The 21,696-nt window shown below is 37.9% G+C and overlaps 1 protein-coding gene across 3 annotated transcripts in view; it reads right to left on the bottom strand.

The window, feature by feature from the left end:
• LOC105193731 (laminin subunit alpha-2) overlaps nucleotides 1-21,696 on the bottom strand; it is a 148,880-nt gene that overhangs the window by 110,758 nt on the left and 16,426 nt on the right. For all 3 annotated transcript variants that reach the window (XM_039451137.1, XM_011158297.3, XM_039451136.1), the window contains one exon: nucleotides 6,446-6,753. In XM_039451137.1, the coding sequence (XP_039307071.1) occupies nucleotides 6,446-6,753 (308 nt within the window). The remainder of the gene's footprint in view (nucleotides 1-6,445; nucleotides 6,754-21,696) is intronic.

Below are 21,696 nucleotides of genomic sequence, written 5' to 3'. Positions count from 1 at the left end.
TTCCATTCTCGCCGTCTTCGAGTCACGATGGCGAATTACGACCCTTGATCCTCTTTATAACGGGATGTACTACAAATATTTTTCCAAATATGGCGCTACATCACGCTTCGATCATCAATAGTTGCACAGGGAAATATTTTCTAGGATTGCTTCACCGAAGGCATGTGCCTCGGTACGATCGAATAATCTTACTCGTCACGATTCTGGATAATAATAATCTTGATCGAAGAGAGAGAGAGAGAGAGAGAGAATTAGTGTTTAAAAAAATTAGTAGCGCGCCACAATCTTCCGCAAAAATTGTGCGGTCTTTCAATCCGCTCTCAACCTTCGGTCAAAGAGCGGGATAAGACCGGATTGATTTATAGTCAGCTCCTTTTATACCTCGATTTTCTCACATTTCATTCCAGCCCGACCGGTCACGGCGTGCCATCGTCGCGTTTGAGTGTTGGCTCATAAGTTTCCATGAGCGACGACTGGCGTCATGGTCGGGGGCCTTAAAATATTTCGCACACCTGTGAGGACGTAAAAGTTGATTTTCCTCTCTTACTCAGGCACTTTTGACACAGCGGCAACCATCGATCTTTTTTGAACGAGCGTAAAACGGGGATGCAAATTCTCCGTGTAGATAACTTTAAACGTACGTACACCGCAAGTTCGTGTATCGCTGATAACGCATCAGTGAAACCGCGGTCGCATAAGTAACACTTTTAAGAGTAAACAAATCGATATTTAATTAAATTATGTTCTCGTTTAGCCCGCTTTCGAAAGGCGCGAAGGCGCGTACGTCTTTTCGCTTCGTAGTCTTCTCTCCTTCCTTCGAAGCAGCCTCACCGATAATCATCGCAGTAAAGTAAGATCCGCGGCGCGATAAACGAAATGTCGCTTTAAATTTCGTTCCGCTTCTTGGCTTAACGAAAGCCAATCTCTGATACGAGCGCGATTCGCGTGCGTGTCTTCTCGTCTCGCGCGATCCTCCTCGCTTATTGCGTGCGCGAACCCGCGAAGATAACGTCCCGTAAAACTTTCGCCCCGTCATAAATAAAGTGACGTTTTAATTATCGGCCGGTTCCGCGAATCAAAGAAAAGCAATTTGTGCGCGCGAAGACGCGAGAGTGCGAATATACCGTCGTATACCTTATTGCTAAGGAAGTCTTCAATAAGGCTCGAGGGGCAATATCGTCGGGCACCGAAATATCTTAATAACCAGGTCCCTGCGCCGGTTCGAGAACGCGGCTCTGGATAATAATTCACGCCATTCACTCGGCGAGCAAGCTGTTTTCACAGAGAGCAGCGAGAAAAAAGCACGAAAGCAAGAAAAGAGAACGCGTATGGCTCTTGCGTATGGCGCGGCACTTAATCGGTCGATCGCATACACGCGTATGCACACAGTACGTAATAGAACTGAACACACCTGAGAAAACAGCATAGATTCGAGCTGAAAAATATCAATTCTAGAAAAGGTCGGAAAAAGGATTCGAATAATTCTAAAATGCAAAGTGTGTCAATAATTGAATCATCTACAAATAATATCTCGTTCGAGTGTAAAGACTAAATCTTTTCTTTTAATATATAATATTAAGTCTAAAATTGCGTCATACGATTAATAATTTCGATTACAATCTGTTATCAGCTTATGGCGCGCTTTGATTTCTTTTAATTGATGACCGTCGATCGATGATACGATTATCGCTCTGAGGCGCTCTGGTGTCTCGAAGAAGCTTGCTTTAATCGCTTCACCCTATAACGCGGACGATCAACGGTGCTGTGAGCAGAAGGCAAAAAGATGGCTGGTCGTGGATCCGTTGTACGCAAGGGCCGCTCGCCGCGGTCTGTAATTATCGCCACTGGCTGTGGGAATTGAATTACGAGGTAAATTCGTGACGTGCCACAACGGTGGCCGTTCCGACAAAAGGCATGAAGCCGCCCGACAGCCACTTCGAGCCATCTTCGATGATTTCGATCGGGACTATCATGATCCATGGTGATTTGTACATTCTCATTATAGATACCTATATAAAGACACTAGTCTTTTTATCTCCCGTTTCTTTCAATGATTTTATTGCAGGCTCTATCGGAAGATCAATTTCATCAGAGAGAGAGAGAGAGATTTGGATTTAGAGAATTATATATCGCGGATTCAAATTATAGAGCAAATTTTAGATGAGGAGAGAGAGGATGAAAGTTTACGCTTGTATCTCTCTTTGCTAAGTCTTTATGCTAAGAATCTGGCACGCTACATTATGCGGGGCACCACGTTTGTTAATTCAAAAGCGTCTCGCATTCGACTCGTCAGGATCCAATAACGCACAATGTTACACGCGCGGACATAAAATCCAGATAAAAAGTCACGGTTGCGTTTTCGTCGTGTAACATATGTATACATCATCCGCGATCCCGCAAGGTCCGGTCCATGAATAGGAAAAAGGAACAAGTCCGCCTTCGGACGAGAAGCGATCTTCCACCCTACGAGGTATTATTTTCGTGACTTCGTCCGTCTCTCGCTTCTCCCTCCCTCCCTCGCCCCCCATCGTTCCTTTCCCGCACGCCCCAGGAAGATGATTCATTCACCCGGCTGAAGGAGAAGTCGGCGTGCGCGCAGGTTCGAGGACCTCGAACAAGCGTTCGAGGGACGACGGCGATTCGACTCGTTAATCCGTGAACAATGAAGGATTCGTGCCTCAGTCGCTCGACACGAGTACCATTCGCTGCTCCTTTTCACGTTCGATACCTCATCGCACAGGGTTAGAGGTGGCGTCGATCTACGACGGGCGATAACTCGCCCGTTTCAACCCGACGCTATTCGAGGGAGGTGGTTTGACGCGCGATCCAAGCCTTCCGTGATCCCTCGACAGGATCATATTTCTTTTTGGTCACCCACGCGAGTGGCACAGCATGCGATATCATAAATATGCTGATTCTGATACAGCCCTCTAAATATATTATTATTAAGATGTTACATTATTTTGATTACTAAAAATTAATTTAATTTATATAGCGAATATAAGAATGTTTTATTGAACGACTTTGGAATATTTTATTAATTTTCTGTAATTATTTTACTGTAATAGGAAACGTTTCATGTAAATTTTATCCTATGTTTTTGTACATTGCGGAATATATTAAATATACTTTCTCTGCTTTCAAGAATACTAATGAATATTCCGTGAGGATGGTGGCCGGCCGTTGTAACTCCTCCTCTTCTATTCAATTTTTAAGAATTATTAATCCCGGTCAGACTGTTATGGGAGATACTTCGTTAACTATCGTATCTTCCCGCGTAATCGATTTTCTGTTTTCTTTCGCATGCAAAATATATTAAATGCATTTTCAAGACTCCATTAAGAGTACTAATGAATTTTATATGACCACGGTCAGTCACTCTCCTCCTCTTTTGCCGCGAGGAAAGGCGGCATGTCGGCGAAAAAGACCCATACGAATTACAGCGGCGATCGTTCCCTTCTCAATGTTTGATGATCATTTGTAGACGTCTACTAATTATTGCGCAACACAGTCTCGGCCCTCTCACCGCGTACAGCGAGATAAAAGTTGTCCGTCAAGCGGCCTTTTTAGGCACAGACAAATTAATTTATTCCACCGTACGCGCCTTCGCGTGGGAGGCGGGATTGATTCTGACGCTCAGCTATGCCAATCAGTAGCGCAAACAGAAGTTATACGTGAGAAAAGTTAACGGCATCAATCAATGCGTGAGAATTTTATTCCTAGCAAATAAATAAGGGAAATAAAATCTAACCTTTCTACACTGATATTTTGCAAAAAAAATTTTTCAAGTTGCTGCAATACTGATACGAAAAAACAAAATATAATGATTATCACCATCGATTTTTTTTAAATAAAATTAGTTGAATTAAATGCTGACCAATATTATTGATATAAAATTTAAATTAGTGCTAACAAAACTAATTATTAAATCCTACTAAAGTATAAAAATTCTTAATGATAAAATTGTTTATATTATTTCAACTCTATAGAGACATAAAAAGTATAACATTATCAAAATGTGGATTGATTGTTAGATTATCAAAATTTTTGCTAAAGAAGGTACCTTTCTTGCGACTTAGGTGGTCGACTTGCAAAACTTAAAGACGATAACAAGAATGCCGACATATCATATCGATTTAACATCGTTCGAAGGATTAAAGAAACAATCATGAGCAACGCCGGACGGCCGTAAAATTAATAAGCGCAATGAACGTTAACGAGGATCATAAATATATTCCCCCGCGTTCTGCTTATTCGCTGATTAGCATAATCATTCCCGATATTCACGGACCGTAATTTAAAAATGTCGCAATGAATCGCAAGCAATCTTCTCTTCATAAAAAGTACAATGAGAGATGCACTCTTCCACTTTTCGGATTATTACTCGAAGGGAAACACCTCGGGCTACGGATCCTAAATCTCATATTACGAAGAAGCACTCTGTATTATCTTTCCTTCATTTCATAACGTACTGACTTTCTTATTATGTTTTGCAAAATTATACGATCGATTACAAGAAGATAAAACAAAGAATTATAACTGCATCAATTTTAAAATTATAGCTATTTTTCTTATTGCTGATATTTCACTAATTGATTAAGCGATATAGCCCTTACACACAATGTAAACTTTCCTACCAAATTTATTATACAGAATTACATGGAAAAAACAATTTTATTGCGGTATTTAAAAATTTAGCTAAATACATATCCGAAAATAATTTTATATTAAATTGTCAAAATAATTGTGTAGGACACTCAAGTATGATAATATTGTTGCAAAAGTAAGTATAGTAACCAATTTAACATCCAATATAATTTTTTAAATAATTTACAATAATTATTTTAGCAATATTGTTCTTTTCGAAGATGATTAGAAGCTCATCATTAAAAATCAATTTTGTCGTTTTTATCTCAACAAAAATGTTTATCTTCTAGAAGACGATAATTCTATGATGCGTATTATTGGTCGACGTTCAATCAAGTCTTTTAGTTCCGAACCATTACAGGAGAATCGGCTTTTGTAAACGATACACCCACGACGCGATCGCACGCGGAAGATATCTCGAACGGGTAGAAAGAATTAGGTTCGCAATCAGCGTCCAATTAAGAGGCCAAGGTTGCGGCCCACCAACTCAGCGTCTCTTAATTACACCTACCAAGATTTCGTCTATCTTAACGTGTTCATTATTGTGATACAACCGGTGTTGGTTGTACAGGGGTATTAACGTATCAATTATACTCAGGACCCCGCGGCTGTTATATCCCGTGGGAGGATCAATTAGCGAACTGTGCACACGTGCTCGCCGATGGAACGATATTTAATTCCTTGTATAAAACTTCTGACGTTTAAAAGGCAAACGTTTTAAATTTTCGCAAATATATTGCATTAATTTTCGTGCAACATATATTTTTACAACTTCTTCATAAAAGCACGAAACAATTTAGAAGAAAGGCAGCAAAAACTAAATTTTCTTAATTAACTAAAACTTTATAGAAAATTAATTTTTTTGTGTTTTTTTTCTTTTTATTATATGATAAAAGAATAATTTATTGCTATTAATATTTATCTCTACGCTCTGAAAAAATTCAATTCGTAGATGTTTAATTTTATATTTAAAACAATCACGTTTGAAAATTTAATTTTTTTAAGAATTAATGGCGATTTACTTTGGTACCCTTTAAAAATGAGTTTCTATATACGAATAAAATTCCTTTTCATCAAAATTTAGTTCATTCTGGCCTGTCGCGTCGGCACTTCATTCTACGGATCCATTTCGCGGTACTTTCGAGGCCTACGTCCTCATTACCAACGGTCTCTCAAAAAAGGGGCCGCCGTGCTCGTTAAAACGTTTTTCTCCGCCGCCGCTCGCAATTTGTTAAAGGACGAAGGGCTACACGGGGCATACCTGCGAGCCAGCACGTAAATTTCCGGAAAGGGAAAGGGATCCTCTTAAAGCTTCTCTATCTTCTCCATCTAACCTTATACGTATCTCTCTCCGTCTCACTTCACGCACTTCACTTCGGTTTCGATTCTCTCGTTTCTTATATCTCTCTTTCTTTGTCCATTTCACCATTGTTGGCATGGAGCAAGCGATATAAATCGACATAAAAGAGCATAATACAAGAAACGAGTATATAACGAGAGGACAAAAGTCGTTTTACGATTTTTCGGAGGATGAGGACAAAAGGACCTTTAATGGCGCCATGGGAAAAAGAAATATAGATTCATCCAAAAGATTAAATAAAATCAAATTCAGATGTAAACATAAATGATTGCAAAGCGAACGCTTGAAAAATTATTTTGACCTGTCCCTTTAAATTCATTAAAGTTAGACACAAGAATTATTTATATGTAATATTATTACGCGCAATCTCCAAAGAAATTGTTACAAATTTCCTATTCAATTTTCATTTCCTGTTCAATTATCGCTTAAAAGTCTTACCTGTTTGAGGTCCAGGATGATTGTCACATATTCGTAATGGTCGCCTCTGGCTAATGTAGGGCTCTGCCACCATTTACCGGGACTCGAATCGAGAATGTTGCTGATGTTGTGCCTCTTGCCAAGATCCGGACTCTTGGAGTCGCAGACGGCGCATCTCGACGATTCCGAGGGCTTGCAAAAAGTCTCTGGGCCCTCCTCACCGCACGTCGCGTTTACGTAAATGTCCGCTTTCGCGGCAACATTAAATGTGGACGGAAAGAGACCGCTATTTTTCAAGCTCTTGCTCAGGCTGTACAGGCCTCTCGGAGCTGTAATTAAAACGGAAAATTCTCGTTAGATAAAAATACAAAAGAAAAATTATATAGCACAAAATAAAAAACATAACAATTAAATATTTTGATATTTTAAATGTCATAATATCTTTTTTAGAGACATTTCTCAATTCTTGTTCACATCGGTTTGGCAACTTATATTTTTTATTTGACATTATATAAATTTATATTATAGTTTCACATCGTGAGACTTTTTAGTAGTGCTGTAACTGCCATGATAATTAATTACCAATATAAAACTGAGGCAATGTGGACTTGCTGAAAGCCCTGTCGAGTCTGTATCGTTTAAACTGTCAGGATTCCGAAATAGAGCCGCGCGTCGTTAAAACTTTGTTCTAGCCGTTAATCCTCTTTTAGTTTTGTTTTACGAGACTACTGGTGCCTTTTATTGATGAATCGGTACATTGATACATAGCGTCGATAAATCATCGTGAGCCTCAGTGCCTGACTATGTTTATTCCACAAGCGTCTGCCTGTGAGGTCGGAGGTGTACATTAGCGTCTCATAAATTCGTTTGATGCGGAAAATTCATGAAGGAGGAAAGCTAATTTTAAATTAATCCCCAAAGAAATTTTTCCCTGATATTTTTATTATATAATTTTATAAACCGTCGTAACCAATAAAAATTCTAATTTCAATACGGATAACTATATTCATTACTTTTAATTTATATTACAATATAAATAGTTTATAATATAAATAATGAATATATTTATCTTGCCTCTTTCCTTGACAAAAATTTATAATATGTAAAAAAATTTCTAACATGTTAAATAAAATTATTTTGATTAAAAATACTTCTTGTTTAATAGATTTTATATCGTGCCAAACTTTTTACAGCCAACTAGTTTTACAAAGTAAAACAAAAATAAAAACGCTCCTCATATATCCGTTGCATACGATGTCCGGAATATATGATCGATCAGAAATGTCAATTACAACTTACTGTAACGCGCGCGTGTAATTACTTTCCGATGAATGTCAGTTGTAATTACAATACACTAAAAAAGTCGTCATTTTTCGTGTACGAGCAACGCAACATCTGCAGCCGAGAGCGGCGTATGAGTGGGGAGAGAGAGAAAGAGAGAGAAAAAGAACAAAGACTAGACCAAGAAAGAAACGTGTAATCGAAGCGACGTGTCCTGATCCCGTCATTTTCTGCTAGGTAACGCATCCATCGACAGGTTTTGACAGAGCGCAACGCGAAACCAGTTGCGAAGCGGCGTGGAGATGCAGCGCGAAGATGCGGCGAACAGGTTCGTCGTCGCGCCGGTTCTCCGGCTAACATCTGAACGGGTTACCCGCGTGTACATCGTACGACATGCGAAGAAACGTGACGAGCTATCCGCGGGAGAAGGAGAGAGAACGAACGGCGCGCAAGAGATAAAAGTCACTTTGCGCCGCGCCGCATCGGTGATAATGAATTGATCATCGCGCGGTGGAAATTGCAACGGAAGAAGCAATCGGTCGGGTTTTTTTTCCCCCGACCCCCGATGAGAATTGATTAGTAGTTGACAGAACTTTAATAACTCAACGTACGTTTTTATTCGCCTCTGGATTGATGTCACGTAAATTGCTTCTAATCCTAAGCTCATTATTATTATTTACGCAGAAAATGTCGATACTAATACATATCGTTAGATTTGATATCATGGTTTTCTTGAAATTTTAAATAAAACGCGAATCGAGAATTTTTTGGTAATGCAACAGAAAAGACCATTCTTATTTTCGAAATATTGAAGAGATTACATAGCGTTAATAGATATAATTTACACACAAAAATTTTGTATAGTTTTATTGAGAAAAATATATTTTCATTATTTAATAATAATTTTCATAAATTGAAAAGAAAAAGTATTAATTAGAAAATAGTATCTTCAAATTAACAATAGAAATTTTTTAATATGTATTATTATTATCAAAACAATCATAAAGTGTGTTCTTTAAAGAAGCATTATAATACTAAAATAAAAATATAATATTTTACTAAAATTTAAGGTCATCAAATTAAAAAAAAAGATTAAATTATTATACAAATAAATAAGATTATCATTATTTCATATGTAAGTAAGAATATTTTATGAATATTGTTGGAGAGAATATATCAGTTTTAATTTGATAATATTTTTGATACCCTGTTTTCTTTTTTTTTTTGTTAGAGATCTTGATTTCGAATTTAAAGTGCACATTGAGAATCATGTGTGTATTCTACCAAAAATCGCTGTTAATAGTGAGCATTATATGTTGCGGGTGTACGACTCATGATTCATCACACTTGATTAATGTTCACTTCGTGCGGATTACACGCCGCCACGTGAGCGTACGGCGGGAAATAATGATCTTTCGGTATCGCTCATTTAAACAATATTTAATAACAGCTCTGCTAAAACTCACACAGACGATATAGCGAGAGAAAGATCGTTAACGACGTTTCAAGCGCTACGCGGAACGTGCTAATCAGATTATACTAATCGCGCCGCAATATTTCACGTCGCTAACGAGCTTTCGCCATTTTCTCCATTGATTGGTTTTTTTTCGAACATATGTTTTTCAGTTAATGCATCATATGAGGAAGACAGATACGTCTTTAACATATTTATCTACTACTACTTGTAAAGGAAAGCTTGTGGTAATTTGTGTCGAGAGACTGTAGAGTTTACAGTTAAATCATTACTTACAAAGTAATCTCTTTTTCGCATCGAGTTTAAAGTTATTCTCGAAATTAATCAGTTGCTCTCAGTATACAAAAACGACGAACGCAAATAGTGTGCGAAAGCGTCCCACGCGGAGCCGTTTATCTCGCCAGAAAAGCCCTAACGAAACAAATGCCCGCCACGTAAAAGGCGAAGCCTTCGCTCCGCTCTGTTCTGGGTCCGGTGACGAATCTGTACAAGTCCCACTAAGCCCCCATGCGCGCTCACGTAGCTCCCTATTTCAAGAACAACGTGGCAGAAATCTCCTGGACGTGCTGCTTGCACTAAACTGCGTGCATTATGCGCGCGTAGAAAGAAAGCAACTGGGCGTCCGTCCGTCCGAGAACACAGCAGACGCGCATTGTGCGCGTGTCGAGCTGCGGTCTACCGAACCGCTCCTATTCCTCTCGCGACTAGAGTATTGTTCGAAGCAACAATGATATCTTCTATTAAAGGTGTCTAATGATGTGCGAACATTCCTTTTACTGACAAATAAATGAACCAATTTTGTGATGTAATATCATGAAAATATTTTGTTCCAAATACAAATTTTTTTTTAAAGATAATCTATAATAAATTATACACTGATAAAGTTTGGTAATAATAATCAAGTCTAGATGATAATTATTAAACTTTGATAGAATAATTTCAATTAAATATTCAATTAATATGATCAAATATTTAGTAATTGTTTCATAACCATTTAGTAACTGATCAGTTACCATTATTATGTTTGTTTACTATTAATATAATTAATTAATATTACCGAATATTTGATTATATTAATCAAACATTTAATTGAAATTATTTCACCAAAGCTTAATTATTATTGCAAAAATCTTTTTTTCAATTTACGTCAAAAATAAATTTGTATTGCTCAAAATGATCAAAAGAGAAATAAAATATTTTCATGTTAGACCACATCAAATATTATCATCGTTTTCAAGTACGATAATTTGATTAAATTTTTATTTTATCAAAAGTAGCATTCCTATACATTTCTCGCAGCCACTTTAACATTCCATCTTCAATCCACATTCTTAAGGAAATTCGAGGAACGATTTAAATCCAAACGATCGAGTTCAAGGTAACGCACCAATGTTCCCGTCCTTGAAGCATCCACCGATTATCGTGAATCACGATCGTTTCTCCCTGCCTCGCCGATTGCACCCCCGATGCAGCTACTACTGCCGTAACGATCGCTCTGCGAATTCCAAAGAGGCGCGTTCGACGCGCTGAAAACGATCGATGTATTTCCGACGCATAGCAAACGCGTGAAGCACCGCAATGCGGGCGTGGTTCGCGTTGACGCGAACAGGACAGGAGACGTGAGTGATCAGGAAATTGTCGGAGGCTTGGTCCGAGAACATTTGCTACGCAGCTATTTGTCGTTGAGCGATGTATCCTTCCGTTCGTGAATTGGCCTGCCCGCCAATGTTTCAAGACACGCGCCTCCCACGATCAAATTATGCAGCTCAAGCGAAACGCAATCATGAATACAATAATTACGTACCGAAGGATTAAAGACAGTCGCAAATACGCGCGATAGAAAAAAAATATGTTCAGTAAATTATTATAAATATTAAATCAATTATTTTCAAACATCGCTAATTAAGAATTTATATATTTTTCCTTCGTTTATAATTTTTTCAATTTACTGTGTCAAAATCAATGAATTCGAGTAATTGTATAATTAGTCATCTATTTAAATATGTTTGCTAAGAAAATATATTGAAATTTTTAAAAGATGTTTCTCGTTACCGACTTCCGTGCTTAGACAAACACTCTGCATTTAGTTTTAGCGCATCGCGCGCTTTCCCATCTCCCGTATCTAACTATATACTCCACTTTCTCATATGTACATACTCTCTTCTTATAATAGTCGCAACATGGCAAGAGGGAGGATCGCGTGCACGGCGATTCCAGAAAAGGAGCAGAGACTGCGGCATTGTGTCATGTCTGCGCACGAAATCGGAGTCTCCTCTCCTGCTTCGTGCTCCTCTCTTCCTCTGCTCCTCTCGTACTGCCGTGGAGCGACTCAAACCTGCTACGAGTGACTGATGACGACAGAAATAACCCCTGTTCCGTCTTCCCGCCGGCCGGCCGGCCGGTCGGCGTGGCGCGACGCACGTGTCCACGTGCGTGTGTAGTAAGCCTGCGCAACCGTCGTGCGAGAGAGGAGAGAGCGTGATTCGCATGCAAGCAACGCCAGGAGATGCACCGAGTACGGAGAACGCGTCGCGCCGTTCGTGGATCGCTATACGCTCGATGGAGTTGGCGTCGTCGCGATAATATCCCCCGGTAATTACCACCGAAGAGAAGTTGTCGTTATTATTAGTGTTATGTCGTCGTAACCCTACCTGCTCAGCGCCTTTACGATTTGTCAACAACCGAATCGATTATCTCGAGACGACATGGGCCAAGAAAATGTCAAAAAGCTCTTATTAAACTTTGTGAAAACTAAAAGAAAGAGGATAAAATTGGATTAGCTTCGAATTTATTTTTGCAACGCGCAGCGGATCTATGAACCCTGATAGAATTTATAATGCGTGTTGTCAGTTATTCATTGCGCATCCCGTAAGGGAGATTAATCTTTCGAACGGTACACATGATTCATGAAAACTCTAATCATATAAATAGAGCACAGATTTACACCGAAAAACAATGACGTATGATCATTCGTGCGTTCCGGTTCGTTACACGCGTTACAAGCTCATTGTTCCGCATAGAGCGACTCCTTCCTCTCCGAGAGAATCGAATGAGACTCGCTTAAACCATTCCTCCAAGAAGAATTTTTTGTTCCTCTAATAGGTGCATCATGTCCTCCCTCGGAGGACTCGAGGAGCCGCACTTAAGAATTCCATTTCCTCTCGTGTTCACGATAACGTGTTTACAAAATACCCCTGATGTAGTTTAGTCCACATGCAACTGGGCAGTGCCAGGAACGCGCTTGGTGGTCCTTATGACTAATAGTTCAGCCAGCTATGGCTTGTTTCGAGGATCGCATCCTCTCGTGAGCACAAAAGAAAAATATGTATGCGCTCATGAAGCGAACCACTGCTCGTCGAGTCAAGCCTCTCGTTCGGTGACGTAAGATAAAGTAACTGAGCGGCTTCTGAAGTGCTTTTAAAAAATGTTTTTCGTTATTGCAGTAATTAATCATGGATTGTTCCGCGTGGTTCCCGGCCAAACTCAACAGTAAGTTACTCATTAATACCTTTTAAAAAAATTAAATTACTAGAGACGACATTCCGTTTTAATTGACAATTATTAACGATGAATAATTTATCTTTTTGAAATAAGAACTGTTCAGTTTTGTGAAATATTTGCATTAATTTTTTTTTAATTTTTATTGTAAATTAATATTAAGGAAATATGTATGCGCACGGCGTTACATTTTCACAAGTATTAAAAAACGCGTAGTAAATCGCGGGATCGTTGACGATGTAACAACGATGAAATAGTGCGAGGTAGCAAATACACACGTTTCTTCGGCGGTCTACAAATCAAGAACGAATATCGGTATCGGCAATGAAATATTGGCACGGGAATGGAATCGCGGCAGGCCCACATTTTATTGTTGCGTCATCCGTCGTCGTAAAACCCACGCGCTTTTGATCGGATCGGCGCGACACGTCAAGTTTAAGTGCACCAAGCATGAATGGAAATCGCGGCGGTCCCGTTGGCGACACGTGCAATGAGTTAGCACACTTGACGCGGCGGAGAATCCGGATGCCCAACAATAATTATAATAAATTATCGAGCGTGTCGTATCTCCGAGAAGGACGTGTCGCTTTACATCTCCATTAACATATCGGGCGTGTAAAACGCGGTCCGACAAGCGCGTCCGCTGGCTGATCGCTGGAAAGTGAGAAAGCGGCGGTCGGGTAAGCGTCGAGATTTCAGGAATGCTATTTTAACTGTTCTTTCATCAATGTCTAATGTCAACATATGCGTGCAGGCATCTCGAGAAGAGGATATCTTCTAAGAATAGAAAAACCTAACGCTACATCCGAGAAGTACGATCCCAGAAATCGCGGCTACAATAGATCTTTAAAGGACTCCTCTCGTGAATCTACGAGATTCGGTCGCAGGTAGGAGCACGTGCGCCATTGTGCGATCGTGACAAATTTCGGGATTCCTTTACTTCGTTCCCAATCTTCTTTAGCAACCGCGAAACTATCGACAAGGAGAGCACCGTGTGCTTCCCAGACGGCGCATTTTTATAGACACCCTCCCATTGAGACAGTGAAAAGAAGTGACCGCGACAGACACTTCAGACTGTCAAAGTCAATTTTCTTCGTGTGAAGTACAAGCTAGAGCTGTATACTGTCATTGAGCTGAAGTACGTCTGTACTGCGGTGAGACCTTCCGACAACAGCATTTCTTAATGCTGATTGTGAGCCCGTGCATTTATGAGCTATTTCATGCATCCGACTATATTTGTGCTACCGCTTGGTTATAAATTTAACGCTGCAGCTTCGTGGAAAGCTCATCTTTAATCTAAGTTTCAGAAGTGTCGGAAATTCTCCTTTTATATTTCATATAGCAAAACTAATGATTTATACATCCGCAAATTTTTAATTTCACTGTCAATGTAACGCTCGAAAGAGATTACGCGTTTCTAATTAGGTGTCGATGAAAATTAATTAATATTCAATCTTAAACTTCGCAGAAGATTAATAAAAGTATGACAGAGGAATATCGTCCGTCTATTAAATTTTCTTCGCTTATTAAGCGTCAAAGATATCGACTGCGAAATTAATTTGTTAAAGCAGATCTTAACGAGAGCTGAGTCGCCCTGATCTTCGAGCCTGTCATCGCTGTCATTAATATGATCGCGAGGAATCACGCGCGTAAGCCGCGCATATCTCGAGACATCGCGTTTTCACCTGATTTACACGGATGCCGGGAATATTACAGGTGCACGCCGCGAGAAATCGATTATCGATCCGGCTATTCGTATAAGTGGCATCCCGCGGCGAATATCGGGCCGAAAACGAAAACCTGTCGGTGCAACTATAATTGATGCCCGCCGGTCGCCATGCGGCTCAATCGATTAATCAGACTCGCTCTCTGTGGGATTAACGAGGCGTAATATTAATGGTCATGGTACTCTCGTACGCGCCCGTCAAGAATTCGACGTGATACGACGCCGGGATAAGAGAGGGATTAACAGAAACAGCGTTTGGTATTCGTCCGCGATGAACTCGACGCAATTAAGCGCGATCTGATCTGTCTCGCACGTTCAACTCACTGCGACTGCTGCGCCGTATTTTGATTAGCGGAATTATTAATCCTTATTTCTTTTTTGTACGATCAAGTTTTGATAATCGGAGTCGCATGACTTTTAAATTATCAGATTTCTGTACGGAAAGAACAATTTTGCTGAATATAAACATGTTGAACTATTTAAAAAATTGTATCGGATTTATCTCGGTTGATAGAATGTCAAAACCGTTTGCAGCAACTTTGTCATACTTGGACCTCCTACATAATTATTTTGATGGCCCAATGTAAAATTATTTTCTGATCTGTATCTAGCTACTAAATTTTTAGATGCAGCAGTAAAATTTTTCTTTCCACGCGAAACGATCGCATGATAGGGACACCAAATTCATATCGTGTACTCTTTACGACTCTTTATAACTCCCCGTTCACAGAACGATTACAAATGCGAGAAAGAATGCAAATAGTACAATGAGAAGATGCGAGTAGCGACTACTGTAATAGGCGCGCGTATGTACACGATAACAATTCTTTGTTTATACACATCCGGTACACCTGGTGCGGTAAACGTCAAAGCGGGCTGCAATTGCGGATACGGTAAATGCAGCGTCCCGCGAACGACCGGCCGCGCGAGAGTCGCTTTCGTGGCGCGTGCAATTTAAATGCCTGAGCGCGACGTGCAACCACGTGGCCGCCAGGCCCGATAATGAACTCGAAACGGTGTGACCGTCCCGCGTAAAGTATCCCCACAATGCTGATGATAACAATGGTGATTGTGAGTCTCCGTACGATAATCGTTTCCCGACCTATCCCTCCCTCATTATGTACGTACTTGACAATGGCGCGCTTACAAATGGTCAATATCCCGCAATTAATAACAATGGAGCTTGAAATGGCACGCTATTTGTGCAAACCAACACGTTCACACTACTGCTAATAGAAATTAATCGAGGCGGCACGGCTGCTGTGAAATAAGATGAGACGTCATTGCATTAAATTATAATTAATGCAGTTGCAAGAAGAAAGTTATCAATTAAATTACAAATTGTTCTATCATAGCAGATCATGCACTCGCCATCGCATTTTAATATTCTTTCTGTATCTATTCTCTTTTATTATATTTTCGCGAGATAACAAATACTCTATCAACGTTGAAACTGTAATATACGGAATGCAGGGTCATCTTTTAAAGAATTACGCAATAACGGTACTGTATCCCGCTGAACATCGTGACGAAAATAAATACGTAAAAAGAAATACGGAGAAGCAGACGGATATGGGAAAGGGAGCAGAATAAAAACGTAATTCGCGGTAATTGAGCGTACCAGATATTCTCTTCTCTCGAGTACGCGTGCATTGTACGACAATCATGAAGTGTGTCCATGTGTGTGCACGCGTGCTCGATGGTGAAGCTTACGATCAATGGTCTAAGGAGAACTTACGAGTCTCGCTTTCCTAGTATAACAAGTGGTTCTCAGGCCGATAAGCCGAGCGAGAGCCCGGGACTTTTTCCACGCGAGAATTATAGAGAGGCGATAATCCGTGACATGGCGAGTCTCTCCACCGAAATCTAAACACCACACGCCACTTAGGGAGAGCCATATTTTTTATACATTATTGAAGTAGTTCCCCTACAGCTTGTAGATCGTGGTTTTTTCGGTGTAACGCGAGATAATGAAGCGTGTAATGGAGTACATGGTTGTAAAGCTGAAGATAAGTGTATCCAGAGTTCTAAAAACAAGCTTATAAAAAAACCGAGATTGTTTCTACATAGAAAACAATTATTCTCAAATCAACAACCATATTCTCACATACAAGCAAGAGTATAAAGTCTTCTTAAAAGAAGGTGACTTTATACTCGAAATTTTTTTTCAAGATCTTATACTCTTGTTTATATATGAGAATGCGATTGTTGAGTTGACGCTAATTTTTTTCTACGTGTTATCCTAATAATTTATTTTGTAATATATGCAAGTCTATAAAAATGACATAAAAAATAGAATTATCTCGATAAATAGCAAGTCAAAAAATCACAAATTTTTCAAGCAAAATATTAAAAAATATTTTACCAGAAATAAATATTAATACTCGATTACACCTCCGCATAGTGAACTGAAAAAATGATAACCGCGCACAATTATTATTGCGTTTATCCTCGACCACGTTTTCTTAATCATGAGAATAACTGGTATGAGCAAACAATACGCGTTAAATCCAGTCTATCGAATCGCTAGATTAAGCGGACTTCGATCTCATGTTCGCAGATGTATGTAGCAACGAATTACTGCCCACGACGGTGGCCGACTTATGTTACGTTCTACTCGGACGATCGCATTCTCTTTCAACCGATCGAATCGTGACAGCGCCGCCCACACGATATTCGTTCGTGTGCCGATTATTAATCATCCCGTCACTCTGATCAACGAGCCTTTTAATTCAATCTCCTCTGATACGACACGCTAATGGATTATTGATAACTACCGCGACGTACCGGATAACGAAATCTAAACAAGATGCATCACGCGCGCGCACAGTGAGATTAATTCGATTTATGATAATTCACTTGAATTAAGTGCTTCTCAATTTAATGCTATTGTCGATATCCGTTAGAATTTTACGACAATTTCATTCGCGATAAAAATTGCGTTGCGACTCTTTAAAAATTAAAAAACGCAGCTAATAAATATAGGTATACTTCTTTATATTTTATAAATAATTAACAAATTTCCAATATCCAAGGCTCGTTATTTTACAAGAGTAATTAATTTAATAATTCGCATGAAATTATGCGTCTTGCGGAAAATGTTCCCTGTAAGTAGATTTCACGTCGATTCCGGAACTCTTGGCGAACGCGTTCGAATGACTCCTATATTATTGCGCTGAATCTTATTGCGCTGAATCATTTTGCTCGGAGTTTTACGTTGGCAATAAGCGCATTCGGACCTCCCAGACTGCAATTTAGAATGATAGCTATGCAAATTGAACAGCGCTTCGGCCAATCAACCCCTTTCGTGGAAGCGTTGACTTCTTTCGAAGTGCCCGCCGCTCTCTCGGTGCGAGGCGACATCGCCGCCCCGTGACAGGAAACGTTCTCTCCTCCTGCGAGTCCTTATCTTAATTGCACGACCGACAAAGGATCTGATCTGCGAGCGTGACTGGCTCGTCCCTTTCAAGTGTCTGGCGCGCTGTCAGCTCGCTGACGTCTTTACAACAAAGTATATAAAGCGCACGCGGGGAAGACACGTTGCAAATCGTTGAATTAAACTCGCCGTCGACTGCGCATTTTCCCGTCCGATATCGCTTCCGCGTCGACGACTTTCGTCACGGTGCAGCGTGCCGCACCAGAGCTAACTGTATTAATAAATAACTGTCTGTAAATTAATACCCCCTGCACCCACGTGGAGAGAACGAGAGAATAATTGGCTAATGTTGCAACTATTTGAATCGTCATAAAGTAAGTGTTGATGAAAAATTACATATAATATGAAATTCGTTTTCGTAATTAATACTGAATTTGATAGATTTCAGTTTACGGTAATCTAATCGTCACGTTGCAAAATTATTAATTTATTACACGCAAAGAAAATTACGCAAAGCGCTTAATACCTAGGTATTAACGTTTCATAAATACGGGTTTGTCTGCGTAAAACAAAAAAAAATAAGCTTTTTAACCCGCTGTCGAAAAGTCAAGTGATTGCCACCGCTTTCTAAAGCGAGATGTTCACAAGGGTGATTTATATGGCGGCGAAAATGCCGATTCACCGCGAAAAGTACGTCGGTAACTTTCTAAACGACATAAATCTTACCGTGCAATTTACTGCGATTTTGTACAATGGAACCGCCGCGTATCGTCGCGATTAGATGATTCAACGCCAAAAGGATCAACACTTGCTTCATTCTATCCCATTAATATCAATTAACTTTCATTAGTTTTGTTACTCAACGTTTATCTTTTCTGACATTTTTTCTTCTCAAAACAAGATTTGTGAAACTGCATAATTGTAAAATATCAAACGTTATATGAATTAATTAGCAAAGTCAAACGTTACATGAGTTAATTATAAAATTCAAATTTTATACAAATTATAAAAATTTATAATATTTTTGATTAACAATGACAAGTAGCTTTTTGTAAATTAAAAATAAAATACAAATAAAAAATAAGCTTTAACTTAATCTATTATATATCAAATACAAATTATATTCCTATTCTTTATATTAATTTTAAATCAAATTGCATCTTGCTTTTATTTTTCAAATGTATTTTTTCTTTACTGCATTGTCACTCACAAAAATGTACTAAATACAGGTTTGTTAAGTCTAAATGATTATGGGGATTAGTCATCCTTATCAATTTCCTGAAAACTGGTCGAAATATCACATCCTAGGTTCAATATTCATCTATATCATATATGTCTTTAAATGCACTCTGATATTTATTGCCTCGTAAAAATTCATTATGAAAACAGAACAAAAAAAGAACATATTTTGTAATAATACACTTGTATCATGCATGTTAAAAGATTTATTTTTGAAAAATAACTTACGGCATAAGATCGATATATCATATTTAGGTTCAATATAGTGGTTAGCATGAGACAAACAGGTTTATGAGTTACAGCGTCAGATAAATTTTATTCGAAATCAGCTATTATGAGGTAAATATACTTCGAAACGTCGTTTATCAGCGAGATATGTTACGATCTATCGAGCACAAAATATGTATTGAATAAATAGAATATTGATTAGAAAATTAAGTTTATAATGTAGAAGTGATGGAAATTAAACGGCTCTATTTTTATGAGGAGAAACCAGTGTTATCATCATAAAATCCGTGCAACAAAGTTTAGTTTTAATTGAACAGAGTACATTTAAAAACATAAAGTTATATGCTTTCTAAATATCAACTTTGATATTTCCTGCAGATATAAATATAATGATAAAGAGAGAAAGACAGAAAAAGAGAAATTCTCATTAAAATTATCTAATGTTAAGATTTAAAGCTAATTTAAAAAAAATTCAAATTCCGTTAAGATAACAATTTCCACATTTTAAGCTAATGTAATTCTCCGATTAAGATACTTAATTAATAATACATTTTATGAGTTTCGTTATTTCCTCCTTATTTCTATCTACATATATACCGTCAAGTACATTTACGTAATCTTTTTCACATTATCTATTACATTGTTCGCATTCTCATTAATTTTCACAATAACAACTATAATTAATTATATTGGTGCACTTTGCTATGCAGTAACAAATTTGTATCATTCAAAATTGATAATCAAAGAGACAATATTTCATCGGCTTCAATAGAAACTTTTATGAAAATATAAACGATTTATTTCGCGGATGACGTATATCGATCTTATACGCGCCAAATAAAAAGACTGCATCAACAAATTTGATTTGATAAATTTCGGTTTATTTTAGTTTACGATTTTTTTATATTAAAAAATTGTAGGATTTTTTTTAAAGTTTATTTTTTTTAAAGTTTATTTTTTAAAGTTTAGAAACTGTAGAATTATAAGAAGTACTATTAGAATTATAATTTTATTATTCTTTAAAAGTGCTAGCACAATTATAGTTATTTTTGATAATTCAATTATGTATCCAGCAATATGTCATTTTCATTTTTAAAAAATTACAATTTAATATGTCGTCTTCTAAGCTGCAAATTTCTTATTCAATTTATTTCTCCCTTCACAGTTCTTATTGCAAATACTAATATTTTATTTATGAGCTGATCTAACATTGCACGTTGCAACATTGCATGATCTTATCTTTATGATCATTGCCATCGTATTTACATTAACTGGTACGGTTGATACTACTAATTAACACAGATGTAAGTTAGCAATGAAAAAGAGAGTCTCTATAGAGCGAAAATATATTTTCTGCAGATACCTTGATGCACAGATCAGACGACAAAGTTAGTGTGCGCAGAAACCAGCATACACAAAATGATTTTTATAAATTTCAAATTTTTAAAAATCGTAAAAAAATTGTGTACATGATGCAATCAACTGTAAAAAGTACAATAAATAAAACACTTAAAATAATGATTGGTAATAAATAACTTATTCTATTTTTGCAATAATTAAAAAGATAAAATTATAATGCAATATATCAAAAGTCAGCAAATTAATCAAAATAATTAATACTAGGTTAAAAAATTGTGACGAACAAATATCACTGAGCAAAATACTCTTTATGATTTGCCATTACTTTCTTATAATACAATTATATATATCTTACAATATTGAAATTATTTTTCAAATTTACTTATAAAATTTACTTGTCAGTAGAAGTAGACAAATATAGTAAGATATAAGTACAATGCTAATATTAAATTGTATTGATAACTAAAGCTAATTCTAAAAATCCTCGTAATAAATCTCGGTCCTCATATTTTCTGTATATTTTAATTTTTCTACAGACTCACGGAAATAAATATTTCTTAATTAATCTTAATTCTTTAGTTCTCTTTTTCTTTTATATATAGAAAGACCACTTTTTTGATTCAAGAGCCAAAAAAAAATATAATTTTCTGACCGTACAGTCATGCAAGGAACAGATAAGGAGGGAGATAGGTTCTGTCCACGAAGACTGTCTTAAACAACCTTGGCCTTAGCCTTAGAGCAGCTGCTATCGACCTAACGAGAGCCGGCTTTCGCGTAAGCACGTCGGCGCTTCTGGTGAAGTGGCAAAAAGCGACTTGCAAGCAGCGGAGCGGGATGAAACGAGTGCATGTGGTGGCGTTAATAAGAAAATACTGAAACTAATCGTCGTACGCAAGAATGCATCCGCAAAATCTTTCCGAGATTCCTCTAGATGTGAGAAATGGAGAACGTGTCAATATAGTTAAATTTTCTCTGTGTTTCACAAGTTAAATCAGATTTAGATTGAATATTTCCGATTTATCAACCAACATGTTTTTTAATAAGATTTCCATATCCAAACATGACAAAATGTTAAGTTGCCTATAATATTT

Source organism: Solenopsis invicta, chromosome 6, assembly GCF_016802725.1.
Source record: "Solenopsis invicta isolate M01_SB chromosome 6, UNIL_Sinv_3.0, whole genome shotgun sequence".
In the NCBI taxonomy this organism is placed as follows: domain Eukaryota; kingdom Metazoa; phylum Arthropoda; class Insecta; order Hymenoptera; family Formicidae; genus Solenopsis; species Solenopsis invicta.
The sequence above is the reverse complement of the archived record's forward strand: the minus strand, read 5'-3'. Positions and strand labels throughout refer to the sequence as shown.